This window comes from Ovis aries, chromosome 3, assembly GCF_016772045.2.
Source record: "Ovis aries strain OAR_USU_Benz2616 breed Rambouillet chromosome 3, ARS-UI_Ramb_v3.0, whole genome shotgun sequence".
Taxonomy (NCBI): Eukaryota; Metazoa; Chordata; class Mammalia; order Artiodactyla; family Bovidae; genus Ovis; species Ovis aries.
The window spans coordinates 76977718-76995882 of NC_056056.1; the positions used below are offsets into that span (position 1 = coordinate 76977718).

General features: G+C 36.5%; 1 protein-coding gene across 1 annotated transcript in view; it reads right to left on the reverse strand.

Moving 5' to 3' along the window:
* The window catches only part of MSH2 (mutS homolog 2), an 85823-nt gene that overhangs the window by 56959 nt on the left and 10699 nt on the right, over positions 1 to 18165 (reverse strand). The window contains exons 4-7 of the mRNA XM_015094394.4: positions 17462 to 17608; positions 14741 to 14890; positions 13996 to 14129; positions 3403 to 3602 (exon numbers count right to left, since the gene is read on the reverse strand). Coding sequence (XP_014949880.3) covers positions 3403 to 3602; positions 13996 to 14129; positions 14741 to 14890; positions 17462 to 17608 — 631 coding nt within the window. The remainder of the gene's footprint in view (positions 1 to 3402; positions 3603 to 13995; positions 14130 to 14740; positions 14891 to 17461; positions 17609 to 18165) is intronic.

Below are 18165 nucleotides of genomic sequence, written 5' to 3' on the forward strand. Positions count from 1 at the left end.
CTACTGTATGTTATCACTCATACGCAGAATCTAAAAAACAGAACAAATATAACAAAACAGAAGCAGACTCAGATACAGAGTACACTGTTCCCCATATGCTCTTGTTCAGTCGCTCAACCGGCAGGGAGAAAGAATGAGGAGAGGCAACTGAAGGATAGGGAATAAGAGGCACAGACTACAATGGGTAAAACAAGTAAGCTACACGGATAATTTGTACAGCACAGGAATATAGCCCATATTTTATAATAATTTAAATGGAGCATAACCTATAAAAATATTGAATCACTATGTTGTACATCTGAAACTAACACAATATTGTAAATCAAGTATACTTCAATTAAAATAAACTCCAGACAGGTCAGTTAGTCTCTCAGTGCCTAGGATACACCTCAACTCTCCAACATTCCATATTATAGAAAGAGAAAGGTGTAGCTCTTAGCATCACAAAACTTGGAACCGTCTTCCTCCTCTAATACTTTCTATGCTGGGTGATTTCAAATATTTTAACTGGACATCAGTTAACAAACTGACAATACGAAGCATTAAATTTTCATACTGTTATGATCTCATAACTGACTTGAAAACCCTCAAGCACACTTTATTGTTGCTGCTCAGTCACATTAAGCCACACATATGCAGGAAGGTTGTTAAAGAGTGCCACTTTCAAGTCAAATTTCTAACTTCTGTGCACATACCAAGGAATGAGGAAAGAGTCCCCAGATAATGTGCGAATCAGTATTTCTTACATTTTGTGGGGGGGAGGTTACATATGCTTTTGAGTATCTGATGAAAATTACAGATCCTCCCTCCTCCTCAAAATACATATACACAAAATTTTGCATGAAATATCAAGATACTGTCAAGAATGCATTCAAGAATCCCAGCTTTAAAGTTTCAGGAGCTGAGTGAAAAGAGGGTCAAAAATAGAACTGGGTTGGGGGGTGGCTACACTTAAGGAGCAGGCAAAGAAAATTAAATCACTATCTTTAAGAAATATCTGCACTCCCACATGCACTGCAGCGTTATTTACAACAGCCAAGACATGGAAACAACCTGAGTGTCCACCGAGGAAGGAACGGATAAAGAAAATGTGTCACACACACACAATGGAGTATCATCCAACCGTAAAGAAAGACATCCTGCCATCTGCAACAACATGGATGGAACTGGAGAGCATATGTCAAGGGAAAAGAGACAGGAAAGTTAAATGCTGTATGATCTCACCTACATGTGAAATCTAATAAGAACAAACTCATAAAAACAGAACAGAGTTCATGGTTGCCAGAGACAGCTGGGGGAGGAAACAGGTGAAGGTAGTCAAAAGGTACAAATTTCAAGTTGTAAGATTTAAAAGTCCTGGCAATGTAATGTACAGCATGGTGACTGTAGTTTAAAAAAAACAAAGCAAAACTGTATTCCATATTTGAAAGTCGCTAAGAGATTACATCTTAAAAGTTCTCATCACAAGGAAAAAAAAACTACGTGAGGTGAGGTAACATGTTAACTAGACGTATTGTGGTGATTTACACAGTATATATACATATCAAATCATTGTGTTGTAGACCTAAACTTATACAATGGTATGTGTCAATTACATCTAAATAAAACTGGGAGGAAAAAAAGACTATCACACACACCAGTGAAACCTGGTTAGGTAAGACTAGACCATGTTCACTGAATTTAGCAACAAGGAAGTTTCAACAAATGCCATTTCAGTACTATGGGTAGGGCTGAAGCCAGTGCAATCAGTGGAAGAAGAAAATGTAGGCTTTCAGAAACCTCACTGGGTACAGGTATAAGAAGGGGACGCAGGGACAAGGAAATCTTTTTTACCTTATGAAGGAAGAGATGAGAAGAGGAATGTTTAAAACAGCTGATATTAAGTGGTAAGAGTGAATTGTTTAGACAGCCTATCTCCATGACCACACCTTGATTACACCCCTAACACTGGTCAGTCCCCTGGCACTTCCAGCTGATCCTGCAGAAATGAAGCCAGAGGAGACGCAATCAGGAAATCAAAACAGAAGAAGATAGTCATTTATAGGGTGAGGAAATAGAGGCACAAGAAAAAACAGAAAAGACCAATCTCCTCTAATTTCACTTTGGTGGCACTAAATACAAGAGCATTTAAGTCTCACTGGTCTAATGAGAAGCCCTGACTAGAACAGGATTACTTTATATACAATGGTACTCTGAAAAGACAAGCAGTTAGCTATTCTTTAACATTCTGCTAGATAAATAAGAGGAAAGGTTATCACAAAATTTAAGTTAAATCTATACTTATTTCGTACCAGTCATCATTGTTCTACGTCTATCTCCAAAAAAGTTCATCAAATTTTCATATAATGTTGAAAGTTTTGTTTTTAATAGTTCTAAGAGATATTGATTTTTAACTCTGAAAACGCTTTATATATTAGACATATACCTTTGTACTTCCTATTCATTGTAGAAACTTATGTTCACTTTAAAAACTATGCTCATACGAGCAATCTGATTTTATCCACTAATATTATATTGATTAACTATTATATGACTCTGCTTACTTTATTCTAGTAGCTTCCCTCTGACTTCAACTGTTACCACCAAGACTTTCTGTCTTAACTTTCTTTCACAGGTGTACTGGAAAGGTTAATTCCAACAGATCTGGAATTAGCCTGTGGTGTTTTCTTAAAGTTCCTACATGGCAGCCCCCTGGTCAAGGCATGAAACATACGAATTGTGTTATTTTATAATCACTAGTCCAAGGAGATTCAAGGTAGTTCATTCAGCTTAGTAGCACTGTGATTGATGATTTGTATCCGGTCTCAGTGAGGCCCCAAGAGGGCTCTGCTGTGGAAGCTAGTTACAGAACAGGAAACCGTCCACAAGACCAGCAAAATATTAAAAAGTCCAACAAAACTGTTTAAAGCTCCCTGGTTCCAGGATGTTCTCCTTACATTAGTGGTCCTTGATCTGAGAAGGTGCACCTCATCAAGGACCTTTCCATAGGTACCAGAACCTAAGCTCCCTGGCCCCACTGTTCTGACAGCCTTTGGCTCTGACACATTATCCTTACTCTAGTGTGGCTGCCAGACTGCATCCTTTCCCTGTAAGAAACCAAACATTCATAAGCACTGTCATTTTGGGTCTTGTTCGTCTTCTTCATCAATCAAATCTTGTTTAGCCTCCCCTGTTAGTGCAAGAGACCTATTAATAAACCTCATAATCCTAATATTCATTTCTAAAAAACAAGAATTCTAAACTGTCTCACAACTTCTGGCTTCTGCAATGTAGCCAGAGGGTAATACAAACCTGTTATTAGAAAAAGTTAAAGACGAGTTACCAGAACCAACTTTAAAAAGGACAGCACATTTGCTAAGTATATCTGGAGTGAAGGAAAACAAAAACAAAATAATTTTTTACCTTCATATTTTTCCAAAGCCTGAATAACATTAGGGAGTTGATTTATACCCTGATAGAGTCGGTAACAATCTTGTAAATTTGCCGCTTGTCTTTGAAATTTCTTGGCAAGTCGGTTAAGATCTGGAAATCGACGAAGTAAATCTTCTTGTAAACTCTGCCTCAATTCTGCATCTTCTACAAAAGCTTCTACCAAATTTAATCTAAAATAAATATTAGAATTAATCTTTTAATATTTTGGTTTAGTTGTATATTACTTAATCTTTAATGATTTATTTAATTCTAATAAATTACATTTGAATTAATCTTTAATATTTTAATCTTCAGAATTAATCTTTAATATGAAATTAAAATTTGTCAACTAGGTGAGTGTCTCAACTCAAAAACTCTATGTAAGAAGTTTGAATTTATCCTGAAATGTTAGCTTTTTGTAGACAATGGAAAAGTTCCATAACACTGTGATATAAGCAGTTTCTAATCAGTTAATATCCAAATCTCATTATTGGGACTCCATTGTTATTGATACATTACTGCACATGTAAACAATGATCTTTAATGAAACAAAATTACAATTCAAGAATGCTGCCAAACCCAGTATTTATCAGAAAATCTTATAAATTCAAAATGCACTCCAAAATTACCACATGACAGTACAAAGCCAAAATGTTCTAATTAAAAACTGAACTAAGTTTTCTGCTTCCCAAAATCAATAAATCTTAGTTTCCAGAACTATAAAACATGCAGCTAATATTGCTTTTATAATTAATTGGAGTTAGTGGCTTTCCATTTTTTCCCTGTAAGCCACAGCAAGAAATATACTTTTATATCATGACCCAGAACACCCATGCACAGATGCTGTAGTGGGCAAAATACGCTACCTCAAAACATGCCATGCTAGTGTCTGTAAGGACTACTTTGGTCCTTAAGGACTATTTTAAGTTAAGAACAACTGAGAAGAAGCAAAAACAAAGAAAGCTCTTTGCCTGTCCTTATATGCCCAAAAGCAGGACAGGAATTTACACAGGTACCCCTCCCCCACACTTTTTCTTTGCCAGGAAGGACAACAATTAAACTCAAATTTAGACCCTTATCACCCTGGAGATGGCACCAGAGGAACCATGTAACCCTACCAACTATCTTTTATTGACCATTAGCTTCCCATACATTTACCTTCCCAGTTTGTAGCCCTAGAAACTCAAAGTCCTTCCCTTTTGTCTTGTCACTTTGAAAATTTGTTTCTTTGCTAAGATGCTATGTAAGCCCAAGTTCTAGCTAACCCTAGAGTTACTCATCCCTGAGTGCTGCCACGTGTAAGCATAAACTTCTGTTTGTTTTCTTATTAATCTGTCTTTTGTCAGTCTAATTCATAGGGTCACAGCCAAAGAATTAGAAGAGTAGGAAATTAGCAAAGAGAAAAATTATTTAGAAAAAATTAGGAAAAAGGAATTTGCCTCCTTGACAATATATAATTAAAATAGGTTTCACAAGACAAAACCTACTCTTACTAGATGTGGCGCACGCTTTTATTTTGTATGTAACTTTTCAAAAATGCTGGTTATCACCTGATACACTAATTTCACAACCTACCAGTGGGTCACAACATGCAGTCTGAAAAACTATATTGTAGATAGTATTGAAGTATGAATAACAGCTGAAAGGTAAACTTCAACAGATAGGCCGTGGGTACAGCCAATGATCCTAGGTTTAGAACACTATCAGACGAACAACCATTTTTCCTTTAATCCTCAAATTACACAGAAACAGGAAAAGGAATCAAATGAGTTCTCTAAATTTCTTTTCTCTGATCTGTCCATCAACACTTACAATTCCTGCATTATCATCATGTTCATCTAGCATGTCACATAAAGGGAAAACTACACTGCTCCTGGAGTAGCCGTATAATGACAACAGATGTTAAAGCAACGCTTCACAACCTCGGTGATGTTGGCATTTAAGCTGGATAACCCCTCTGTTGTGAGCTATTGTTATTCTGTGCAGTTTAAGAGCATCCCTGAATTTTACCCACTACCCTCTTCCCAGACTACCAATTCAAAAATGTCTCCAGACACTGCTAAAAATGTCCCAGAGGAGGCAGGGTGGGGGGAGGGGGATAGCCCCTAGCTAAGAGTCACAGGATTAAAAGATCTTTAAGTGAAAAAAAAAAAAAAAATCAGCTTTTAAAAGATGAAAATAAAGAGAAAAACAACAAACTCTATAGAATGTCAAGATAGTGGAGAGGGAGTCGGAAGTAGATATACTCGTTGTAGCAAATGCCAAATTAGTGGGAACATGACTGCTACCAAACCTGAATTGTGAGCCAGTCACAGCCTATATGTACAAACAGAATAATTCAGGCCCTTACTGCTCCAGAAAAGATTTCTCTGGCTTGTTTGTACTCTAGATTCTAACAAATAAACAAAATTGAGTAAGGGATGCAACCAGATCACACAGTCCAATAAGGCAAACTTGGGCCTTCCTAGCTAGTTCTCTGGCTCTAGCTGGGCTTCTCCGAGTTTGGTCCAAGATTACACACATCAAAATCACTTGGAGGTGGGCCCAAAGCGGGACCCACCTGTGACTCGGCGATGAATGAGTTTCTCAGGTGATTCTTCTGCAGGCAACTGTTTGAAAAAAAAAGTCTTGAGTCCTAAAAGTCACAAGAAATTCCTGAGTTCTCATGATAAAACAGGAAGAGAAGTTCCAGGGGGTCAGGAAAAGGATGAAAGTAACCTGATGCTGGATGACCTATCTCAGGTCTCTTTTTCTCTTTTCTTTCTAAAACTTGTGTATCCTTAGGCTACTCTCCGTAAACGGTAAGAACACTCTTGGAGAAGATATTTCCTTTTTTTTTTTTTTAATTTTTTTTTGCCACACCACACAGCATGTGGGATCTTACTTTCCCAACCAGGGATCCCCAATCTACACCCCTTGAAGTGGAAGCATGGAGTTTTTAACCCCTAGATTACCAGGAAAGTCCTATATAGAGAAGATATTTCTGATCAAGACTCTCCCTACGATTCTTTCCTGTTCCATTAAATATCTTACCACTGTTTCCTCTAAACCTGATCACCTAGACCTCGCCGAGTCACAGGTGGGTCCCGCTTTGGGCCCACCTCCAAGTGATTTTGATGTGTGTAATCTTGGACCAAACTCGGAGAAGCCCAGCTAGAGCCAGAGAACTAGCTAGGAAGGCCCAAGTTTGCCTTATTGGACTGTGTGATCTGGTTGCATCCCTTACTCAGTTTTGTTTATTTGTTAGAATCTAGAGTACAAACAAGCCAGAGAATCTTCAGTAACCAACACTGCTCAATAGCATAAAACCCCACAGAATAGAGAGCCCAGAAATAAACCTACACACATGCAGTCAATTAATCTTCAACAAAGGAAGCAAGAATATACAATGGGAAAAAGAAAGTCTCCTAAGCAAGTGGCGCTGGGCAAGTTGGACAGCTGCATGTAAATCAATGAAATTAGAACACACTGTCACACCATACACAAAAATAAACTCAAAATAGCTTAAAGACTACAATATATTACATGAACCATTAAACTCCTACAGGAGACTGTAAGCAATAACATTCTCTGGCATAAATCCTACCAATGTTTTCTTAGGTCAGTCTCCCAAGGCAGCAAAAATAAAAATTAACAAATAGGACCTAATCAATCTTACAAACTTTTGCGTGGCAAAGGAAACCATAAACAAAATGAAAAAATAAACACAGACTGGGTGAAAACTTTGCAAACAATGTGACCAACAAGTGCTTAATTTTCCAAATTTACAAACAGCTCATATACAACTAAATGACAAAAACCCAAACAACTCAATTGAAAAATGAGCAGAAGACCTAAGTAGACATTTCTCCAAAGACACATAGGTAGATGGCCAACAAGGACATGAAAAGATGCTCAACATCACCAATTATCAGAGAAATGCAAATCAAAACTAGTGAGGTACTACCTCACACACTGGTCAGAATGTCCATCACTAAAAGGTCTACAAACAAATGCTGGAGAGAAAAGGGAACCCTTCTATACCGTTGGTGGGGATACAAGTTGGTGCAGCCACTTGGAAAACAGTATGGAGGTTCCCCAGAAAACAAAAAATAGAATTACCATATGATTCAGCAATCCCATTCCTGGGCATATACCCAGACAGAACTAAATAATTCAAAAAGACCCAGGCACTCTTATGTTCACAGCCGCACTATTCTCAATAGCCAAGACATGGAAGCAACCTAAAGATGAATGCATAAAGATGTGGCGTGTACGTACGTGTGTACACACACACACACACACACCGGAATACTACTCAGGCATTACACACACACACACACAATGGAATACTACTCAGGCATTACACACACACACACACACACACACACACTGGAATACTTCTCAGGCATTACACTCACACACACACACACACACACACACTGGAATACTTCTCAGGCATTACACACACACACACAGTGGAATACTACTCAGGCATTACACACACACACACACACACACACACACACACAGGAATACTTCTCAGGCATTACACACACACACACACACACACACACACACACACACACAATGGAATACTACTCAGGCATTAAAAAAGAACAAAATAATGCCATTTGCAGCAACACGGATACAACTAGAAATTAACATACTAAGTCAGTCAGAAAGAGAAAGACAAATACCATATGATATCGCTTATATGTAGAGTCTAAAATATAACACAAACGAACCTATCTACCAAACACTAACAGACTCGGGAACATAGAGAACTGACTTGTGGTGGCCAAGGGGAAGAGGTGTTAGCAGATGTAAGCTGTTACATATAAAACAAGGTCCTATTGTATAGCAAAGGGAACTGTATTCACTGATAATAAACCATAATGGAAAAGAATATGAAGAAATATAAAACTGCAGCACCCTGTTGTACAGTAGACATGAACACATCATAAATCAACTGTACTACAATAAAACAAACAAACAAAAAAAGGAGCATAAAGTTCCAGTAAGAGTATTAAGAAGTAAAACAGCAAGAGAATGAAAAAGCTTCTAAAAACACATAGGACAAGGCAAGATACACAGTCCCCTCAGTCTTTGGTCTGGGTATCATTAAAAGTCTAATAAACTGCTAGTTTCACCAGTCTATTCAATAAGCCATTTCAGAAATAATTATAGTATTAGTTTATGTTCTGGCTAACAGAGGTTTTTTTTTTTTAAAGACTGCTCTACTGTTTCCATGACAATGCCATTTTCAAATCACAATTTCAGAAGTAACAAAGTTACTGTTGGCAAAACAAGGTATACCTATCAATCCTACTCAAAATTACTCAGCTGTCACAATTTGATACATTAATTTTCAAGCTGACTAGAATATAAGATCATTTTGGGGGTCAGTTCCTCTCTAAAATTTCAAAAGGATTATAAAATTAGTCGTGAAATTTTTGATATTTTAAATTCACCATTCTTTCCATTCTTTAAAACCACTATTTCTGACCTCACTGTATGAATAATTGGCTGGAATTTCACAACAGTATATTTATATGGCTGAGAATAAATTTGGTACCTAAAGAACTACAAGATTTTGTTCTTCACATGGTTTAATACAGACAACACCACTCATCTGATACATTAAATAGATAATCTGCGAGGTAGGGTTGAGAAAATTAAAAAAGAAAAAAAAAATGGCCAAACATATAAGAGAGGAATATGCTTTCAAAGAACACTGAATCTAGTGAAGAAGGACATGTCTGTTCTTACAGTCAGTGCTGAATAACAAATGAGATATAAAATGCAACAAAATGTGATACAAGAAAGCAGGGAACTCCCTTTGGAGCTTGGGAACCACGTTTTGATCTCCACTATCTCCCGGAGTTTGCTCAAATCCATGTCCACTGAGGTAGTGAAGCTGTCTTATCTCATCCTCTGCTGCCCCCTTCTCCTTTTGCCTTAAATCTTTCCCAGCATCAGGGTCTTTTCCAATATTCTGAACACTCAGGATTTAAAGAGATAGGATTTTGAGGAAAATACTTGGGAAGGAATGGCGGAGCAGCAACAGCAGAGACTTGACGGGAGAAGAATACAGGACTCAACAGAAGAAAACTGAAGGAGAGAATAGGGAAAGAAGAAAACTGTAACCAGAAGCAAAATGAAAATGTTGCCTTTGGAAAAGACAGAGTACAATTTCCTCTTGTGAGACAGAACCAGGGAATAGAAAACTGAACACTGAAAATATAGGCACATTTTGAGACTGCAACAATCAGGGAGGAGACCATCTGTTTAAGTACAGGAGAAGCTGAATGAAAAATACAAAATGCTGCACTGGTCACTGTAATAAGTCATGTAACAAAAGTAACACCAGGAAGCAGTGAAAGCTAGATAGCTTGAAAAGTACAGCAGATTCAATTTGCATTGTGTGACCTCTCCAGCAGCTTTTAATAGAGAAAGAGGGGCCAGTTTGACAAAGGGCTAATGGGGCAAGAAATTCTATGTCCCCCATGAAACCACTGGAAAAAGGGTTGCCTTCGTGGTACAGGCTGGATAGGAAGGCAAATAAAGTTCAAAGGGACTAGCAGATCAGTCCAGAAACCAGAATAAGGGGTTTCACTAAACTTGATCTGGAAACAGAGAAAACAGTGGTGGGAAGGCAGTGGAGTCACAGCCCTCCTGTTTGTCCTCTGAGGCCAGAGCAAAGCTCTGCTGTTTCAAAGAAACTGCACTCACTGTATGACCTCCAGACGTCTGTTTCCGCACAACACTCACTACCAACTAAAGACATTCTTGCACAGAAGGATACTTAACACAACCTGGAGAGAAATGTAGGTCTAAGTCTGAATACAGCCCCGGAAGTACACTGCTTCAAGCAAGAAGCATGATATACTATCACATGAGCACCACCACCATTTCTACATTTATAGGAACTACTTTTATTTGGAGACATATTTCAAATAAAACTGCTATTAAATGTCATATAAAAATAATTTTAAACTAGAAGGCAATAAGAATACCAAATTCAACATGTGCAAATGGTATCATCAGCAACTTCAAGAGTGAACTATGTCCTATGCTAACATATATTCAATGTTCTTTAAAGAAGTCTAACAACAACAACAAAAAAGGAGAATTCATTAAGGCTTCACATAAATCTGTGGAAAGGCAAAAAACAAAAAAAGTCCTAAAAAATTAAAACTAATGGTAACAGCCCTAGTGCCATGTGCAAATGTGAGGATTTTTAATAGTAATACGGACGGCATTCTTGTTATAATTCCTAATTTGACTGCTAGGAAGAAATACCCAGAAACTCACTTCTTGAAGGTAGTAACATAGCAAGTCTCACTGGAGATTAAAGTACTTAAGCCATTAGCTAGCTATAAAGTACTGCCAGTGCAAACAGGTTTTAATGAATGGAAAAATGAGCATTACCACACATAAAGCTATTCCACAGGTATAACTTAAGAGCCAAAACAGTACATTTCATTTCTGATGTTAAAATTCAACTTGGATCAAATTAAACACAATTGGTAGAAACAAGAAATACAGTACAGCGATGCAAGGCTTGGGCTCTGGAGTCAGGCAGGACAGGAGCCAGTCTCCACCACCTCTCAGCTAATGAACGTGAGATACTTAGCAAAGTGCCAGGCAACCAGTCTTCTCTTCTTCCTAAGAGCCTGACAATGACTGAAAAGCAATCCTGTTTTCATTGTTATTTCTGAACCTATCACTGGGATGGCTGGATGGCATCACGGACTCGATGGACGTGAGTCTGAGTGAACTCCGGGACATGGTGATGGACAGGGAGGCTTGGCGTGCTGCGATTCATGGGGTCGCAAAGAGTCGGACACGACTGAGCAACTGAACTGAACTGATAGCTCTGGAATAGATGTATCCATCAAACTCAAAAATCTAGTCACAACTGTTCCTCTGTCTGCTCTAGTAAAAACAGAAAAGAGAGAAATCTTTGCTTTCCTTAACAGAATTCCCTGCAGAGCCACACACATTAACTCCTCACGTAAGTTTCAGAAGGGTGGAGTGGAGATTTCCACCACCTCTCTGCTAGAAAATCACTGCAAAACAGTGACAGTAAGAACAAAAGCTTGATTCGATGCGCAGCTCTGAAGAATAATCCATCTAAATCTTAAATGCTCACAGAGGGAGACAATGAGAACCCCAGCAAGGCATAAACCAGAAGCATGATGTATCACGGCAGGCGGAACTGAGAAAGGGTATTTTAAAAAAGGAGACTGGCCCAAGAGAAGTCTGCCTTAAGGAGTATAACTTTGTCTTCCCGCTCTGGAATTTCAGCACTGGGCCTTGAAAACCACAGACCTTCCTAATTGCTGGTTAAAAAAAAAAAATTCTCCCCAAGATAGAAAGGAGAAAATATTTCCTCATCCCACAGGTGCAGAAAAACAGATCATGATCTGACTCAGAAAGCCATTCTCGCAAATCGTATTCCTAATTAGTCAGTCTTGCAAGGGTATCAGATTTTGGAAATTATTGCTATGTCCTATGAAAATAACCTTTAATTACAGCCAAAAAATTAATTTTGGTATCTTGCCTTCTAAATAACTTGTTACTCTGGTAACAGTAAGTGATGTCTCAGGTTTTTGAAGGGTCCAAATACAAGCACGCTCTAGCTGTTAAACCAGAAGAGGACCACTGACATGTGCTCTGTCCCTACAAGCCCAAAGTTAAAAATGCAACCAGTGACCTAGAGCATGGGAATTCAACTACCTATCCTTTCAGAAACAACAAAGAGATGAGGGAGAATGGATATACACTTCTACTTGTGCAGGCACAGACTTTCCATGGAAGGACACTCGAGAATCCGACTAAGACCGGTTGGTTGCTCCCAGGTCAAGTGTTGGCAATTCACACAGAGTACAATAAGAAATGTGTCCCTGCTGCTGTGCAGAGGCCCTGCAGAAGCGAGTCCTGGGAAACCGGGAAATAAGAGCAAGAAACTCAGCACTGTATCCCCTTCTGTTCCGTTTCACATTTGACTTATGTAAATGTAGTCAGTCACAAATAATTAAAATAAAAACCTGTAAACTGCCTTAATTACTTGCAAATATCCAATCCTTCCTATTTCTTATTTGGTTACTAAATCCCACTCTTCTCCAGCAAACCTGGCTTCAGGAAGTTACCTTAGCATTTCAACTTCCATATTTTCAATGATATGTCAACTTACCCACAATTTGCTGACTTCATGAGTTATTTTTATTGTAAGACCCTTTAGAATCTACAGGATCAATGCTTACCTTGGTAACTATCTGCAGTGTCTTATGATACTGATCAACTATTTTACGTTTGCCTGGCATATATATTGTCCCAAATAGTCAAGGGATCATCATGCTTTTTGTATACCATCAGAATTCAGTAGGTAGTCAACAAATTCTTGAACAATTTGACAAGATCAAATCCATAAAATTACTGACTTTCTTTTACCTATTCTGGCAATATATCTTAATTTACCAAAATGAAAATGTTAGGTATACAATAAGGTCACTGAAATAACCTAATTATTGAAAAAGGTAAAGTATATCCAGTCAATAAAATATTATGAATTTATAAAAAGTACTGAATATGAACATAAAACAGAAACACTAAAAAATGCTTATGTAATAAAAGCACAAGTGGGAAAATACTAGGATACAAAACTATATTAGGATTACAACTGTGTTTTTAAAAACTATTAAACGTTAAGAGTGAACTATAGAAAATTATTTTACTTATATGCAGTTCAAAAACAGGTACAACTAATTAATCTATGAGGCTAGAAAGACACAGTCATTACCCTTGAAGTGAGGAGAGGCAGTAACTCTAAGGATAACTGATAAGGGTTTTGGGGATGCTAGTTATGTTGTTTCCTGACTTGTATGTTGTTACCAAGATATTAATTTTGTGAAACTCCATCAAACTGCACCTTTAGGATTTGCGCTTTTTTGTGTATTACACGTCATTTAAGTTTTAAAACTTGTATCTAAAACAAAAGATAAAAATAAAACATACTCCAATGCTACTCACATTATATGCAGCAGCATTATATCGTTTTTTATTTCCTCAATTTTAAAGATTTTCTGAAATATGTTTAGGCTGCCTTAAATTTTTTCTAGAATAAAGAGTTAGTGCTTCCTTTGTGCCAGACATTGTTCAAAGTACTTTAAATACATGAAATCATCTAATCCTCATAGCAACCCTAAGAAGGAGGTGTGTTACCATTGTCATTTTAAAAGGGAAGAAACTGCCACCCAGAGGCTCAATAATACCCAATATAACACAGCACCTAAGTGGAAGAGCTCAATATGAACCAAGGTAAACTAGCTCCAAAGCTCAAATGCTGAGACATTATACCTACACCACCTCTCTAATAAAAGTTTACCTTTTTACAGTGAAGGGTAAAAAAACATAATGAAGAAAATAAGTTAATCAATCTAAATCACCACTACTCCACTACTTTATTAACTTTCTGTGCAGTTAGATGCTAAAATACAGGTGCCAAATTGCATGTTGTAATAAGTGGTATAAGCATATGGAGTGACTGGAAGTTACTTAAGAGTTTACAAAAGTGTACACTTTTTTTTTTTAATATACCTCTCTTCTATTCTGTTCTTGTCCATAAGAGGCTGCTTAATCCACTGGTTAACCAGCCTTTGTCCTTGAGGGGTTTTGCATTTATTCAGCAATGCGGCCAGAGACTGAGAGCCAGAAGTATCTTCAACAGAACCCTAGTAAACAAAAATAAAACAGGAAAGCGGCAGGCTCATTAGTGACCTTGCTATGCCATGAAAAAGGATTACTTAATTTTGGAACAAGAACACTAACATTGGGTACTCTCTGATAGTCCAATGATTACAAGTCTAAGCTCTCAGTGCCAAAGGCCTGGGTTCAATCCTTGCTTGGGGAATTAAAATCCCACAAGACTCATGGAAAAAAAAAAAAAACCAAAAAACCTCTTTACTCCCCAAACTTGTGACAACACAAAACTTAACATTCTTCAAATATTAAACTGAAATGTACACAGAAGCTCCTTATCTGAAAATCAGACTTTTACCGTATTAATCTGATTTTTTGCTGTATATTTTCCCCCAAAACAACAACACTTTATAATTACTGCAGTTTTAGACATAAAACTTATAAAAATATAAGTTTTTAAAACTGCTGTTAATACACAATTTACTCATAAAGTTAGGACAAATTATATAGTTTGCAATTAGAAAAATATAGTAATTCAAAACTATTTAAGTATAATAATATTTCAAAATATTTAAGCTCCTTATTAAAAGTCTTATATTCTATATATAAAAGCAAAGATTTTTAATGGATGTATTTTTTTTACCTGGAAAAGGTTAAGGGCTCTCACTGCTGCAATATCCAATTTCATGTACTGGCTGAAATCAAAGGTAGTCAGTTCAAACTGTCCAAAGTTTGAGTCATCTGATAAGAGTTCTAAAAATTTGATTACTGCAGACAAGGAAGAAACTGCAACCTAAGATTAAGAATTTAAAACAAAAGATGGCTATCACTAGAATTCTAGAGATTTAAAAAAGAAAAACAAATGGGAATATGAAAATAAATTTCAAACACTATCATTTTTCCTGGTATTTTTTTCCCAATTCAAACCAAGAAAATCAGACAAAGTTTAAACAAACCTTTTTAAGCCTAGAAAATAATCTTAAGGAAGTGAAAACTTACTGTAATAGCAACACTATTTATTATAGCCAAAAGGAGAAATTATGCTACTGTCCACCAAGAGTGAAAAGGGTAAAGCCTGGCATATTCACACTGCGGAATACTAAAGATATAAGCACAAACAATCCACAACACGTGACAGCGCAGATTACCTCACAAACATGATACTGAATAAAGGAAATCACAAGAGCACAATCTTTATGAGTCCATTTATATAAACTACAAAAATAGATCAAACTAATTCATACTGTCAGAGGTACTAATGGAGGTTAACAACTGGAAGAAAACATAAAGAGGGTCTTATGATCCCGGTACTATTCTGTTTCATGGGTGCTGGTTATGTGGGTATTTATAATTCATAAAAATTTAGTTATACACTTATGATACATATACTTCCTTGTATATATATTAAATAACTGTCTATATTACTACTATAACATAACATAAAGAGGCTAAGGACATTAAACTGATAGCCCAATGAAAAGTCTACTTATATTTGGTACCAAATTCATTGTGAAGGTGCATATGTTTCCTAATTGACAACACAGTCATCTATCTGCCTCTGCCAAATATATAAGAATCCCCTGTTATGTCACCGTCAGGGACAGATGGTAACAATTTTTAGTGGCCCTAAGACGCTTGTGTGCATGGTCAGTTGCTTAGTCATGTCTGCCTCTTTGCAACCCCACAGACTGTAGCCCACCAGGCTCCTCTGGCCATGGGATTATCCTGGCAAGAATATTGCTGTATTATTTCCCCCAAAAACAACACCACTTTATAATTACTGCAGTTTTAGACATAAAACTTAAAATATAAGTTTTTAAAACTGCTGTTAATACACAATTTACTCATAAAGTCAGGACAAATTATATTTATATAGTTTGCAATTAGAAAAATATAGTTGCCCTTTCCTCCTCCAGGGGCTCTTCCCACCCAGAGATCAAACCTGAGTCTCCTGCACTGGCAAATGGATTCTTTATCACTGAGCCACCTGGGAAACCCTCAGTAGCATCTTCCAATTTTCAACACTACAGTAATTTTCTCTAATACAGCTTTTCCTTGACTTACGAGGTACATGCCAATAAGCCTATCATAAATGGAAAATGCATTTAATACTGTTAACCTACCGAACATCATAGCTTAGCCTCATCTGCCTTAAATGTGCTCAGAACACGTTAGCCTATAGTTGGGCAAAATCATCTAACACAAAGCCTACTTTATAATATAGTTTAATAACTCAAAATTTATTGAACACTGTACTGAAAGCAGAAAACAGAATGGTTCTGTGGGTACCACATGGCGGTAAGTGTATCAGCTATTAAACCCTGTGATCCCACGGCTGACTCAGCTGCTGCTCGCTGCCCAGCAACACAAGAAAGCTGCACCCAATACTGCTAGTCCAGGAAAAGGTCAAGATTCAAAGTATAGTTTCTACTGAATAAATATCACTTTTGCACCATTGTAAAGTCAAAAAAAAAAAATCCTTAGTTGAACCATAAGTCAGGGAATGTCTGTACTGGGATTATTACTCATACACAATGCCTTTTCATTCTGTCACACAAAGAAAGTAAAACAGATAAACTTAGTTTATAAGGACCAAACTATTATGTGATAAGTAATGACTGTAAAATCATGATAGTAATAATAGTCTCAATTTATTCTGGTTTGAAGTCAATTTTGAAAATTATAAGTAGCTATAACTTGCTCTTATTTAAATATACAAATTTTTATTTTAACTTGTCAGTGATCCACTGACATAACCATTTGAAATAACCATTCAAAGAGGTTTCTAATATTTTACATAAAAATATAACTCCCAAACCATACTTTCCTCAAAGATTTGAAAAATTGAAAATAAACTTCAACCATTGTTTGCATGTTCATATCTAACACTGAACACAATCAGTGCCAATTTTTGAGCCAAACTGTTTAAATGTAACATATTTTGCAATTATGATGCACTGTGTATATTTCCATCCTTTTTACTTTCTAATCTCCACAACAATCCTTTAAGACATAATGAAGCTGAAGTAATTTATTTAAAACCTCACAGCTCCTATATTATAAAACTTTAATAGTACCAACTGTGCTATCTCACCTACTTAGCTGACAGTAATCAGGCTTTCTGGTAAAACCAGTAAAACAATAATCTCTTCCTCACCCCAAGGATATATGTTGTGTAAATATAATGAAGTTGTATTTAAGATTATGTTTGAATTTTTCTAGTCATTTTCACAAACTTCATCACAGATTAAAATAAGCTTAAAAATCAGTGATCCATTTTAGGCTTTGAAATACAGATGACAGAAGCACCACCCTTCTAAAACATCACTATTTAGGGGTAAATTCACATATGTAATCCACATACCTGGTTCTCCATTTCTGGCAAGACAGCACTATTCATCTGTTCTCCCTTCTTGCCTTTCAACAACCGGTTGAGGTCCTGATAAATATCTTTCGTGGAAAAGTCAGCTCTTTTTCTTTCTGTAATCAAAATTCCTCCTCTCTGAATAACCTATTTTACAAGAAATATTTTAAATTACTAGGAGAAAAGCAATACAGAAAGTTGTGCCACTGGCAAATATAAAGTAACAACAGTTTAATAAACAACTTATTAACCCACATTATATTGTTACACAACAATACATGCAAGAAAATGTTGGTAACATGTATTTTAAAAATCTATAAATAAAATTTTTGTGGAAATTCAAAATTAGGCTTACATGAAGCTTTCAAAAAATAGTCTCAGTAGTAAAAACTATTAAAAGAATAATACTTGGGGAAAGTTACCTAGATATATTTATGCTAAAAATGCCCATCACAGATTTGCTAACTCTCAAGTAGTTCTTATCATATTTGAGGCTCATAAGAAAAGAATCCTTAAAAATCTAAAATAAAAAACCAGATACGTATACAAACAACAAAAATCAGAACTTTGTTAAAATAAAAGAATCAGAAAAATAAAAGAGGCTAAAGATCTACTCAAACTATTAAGAAATAAATAATCCTGAAAACTGGATCTTATCTGTTACATCCATGCTAAATATGGGCATAGTTTTTTACTTTTAAAGG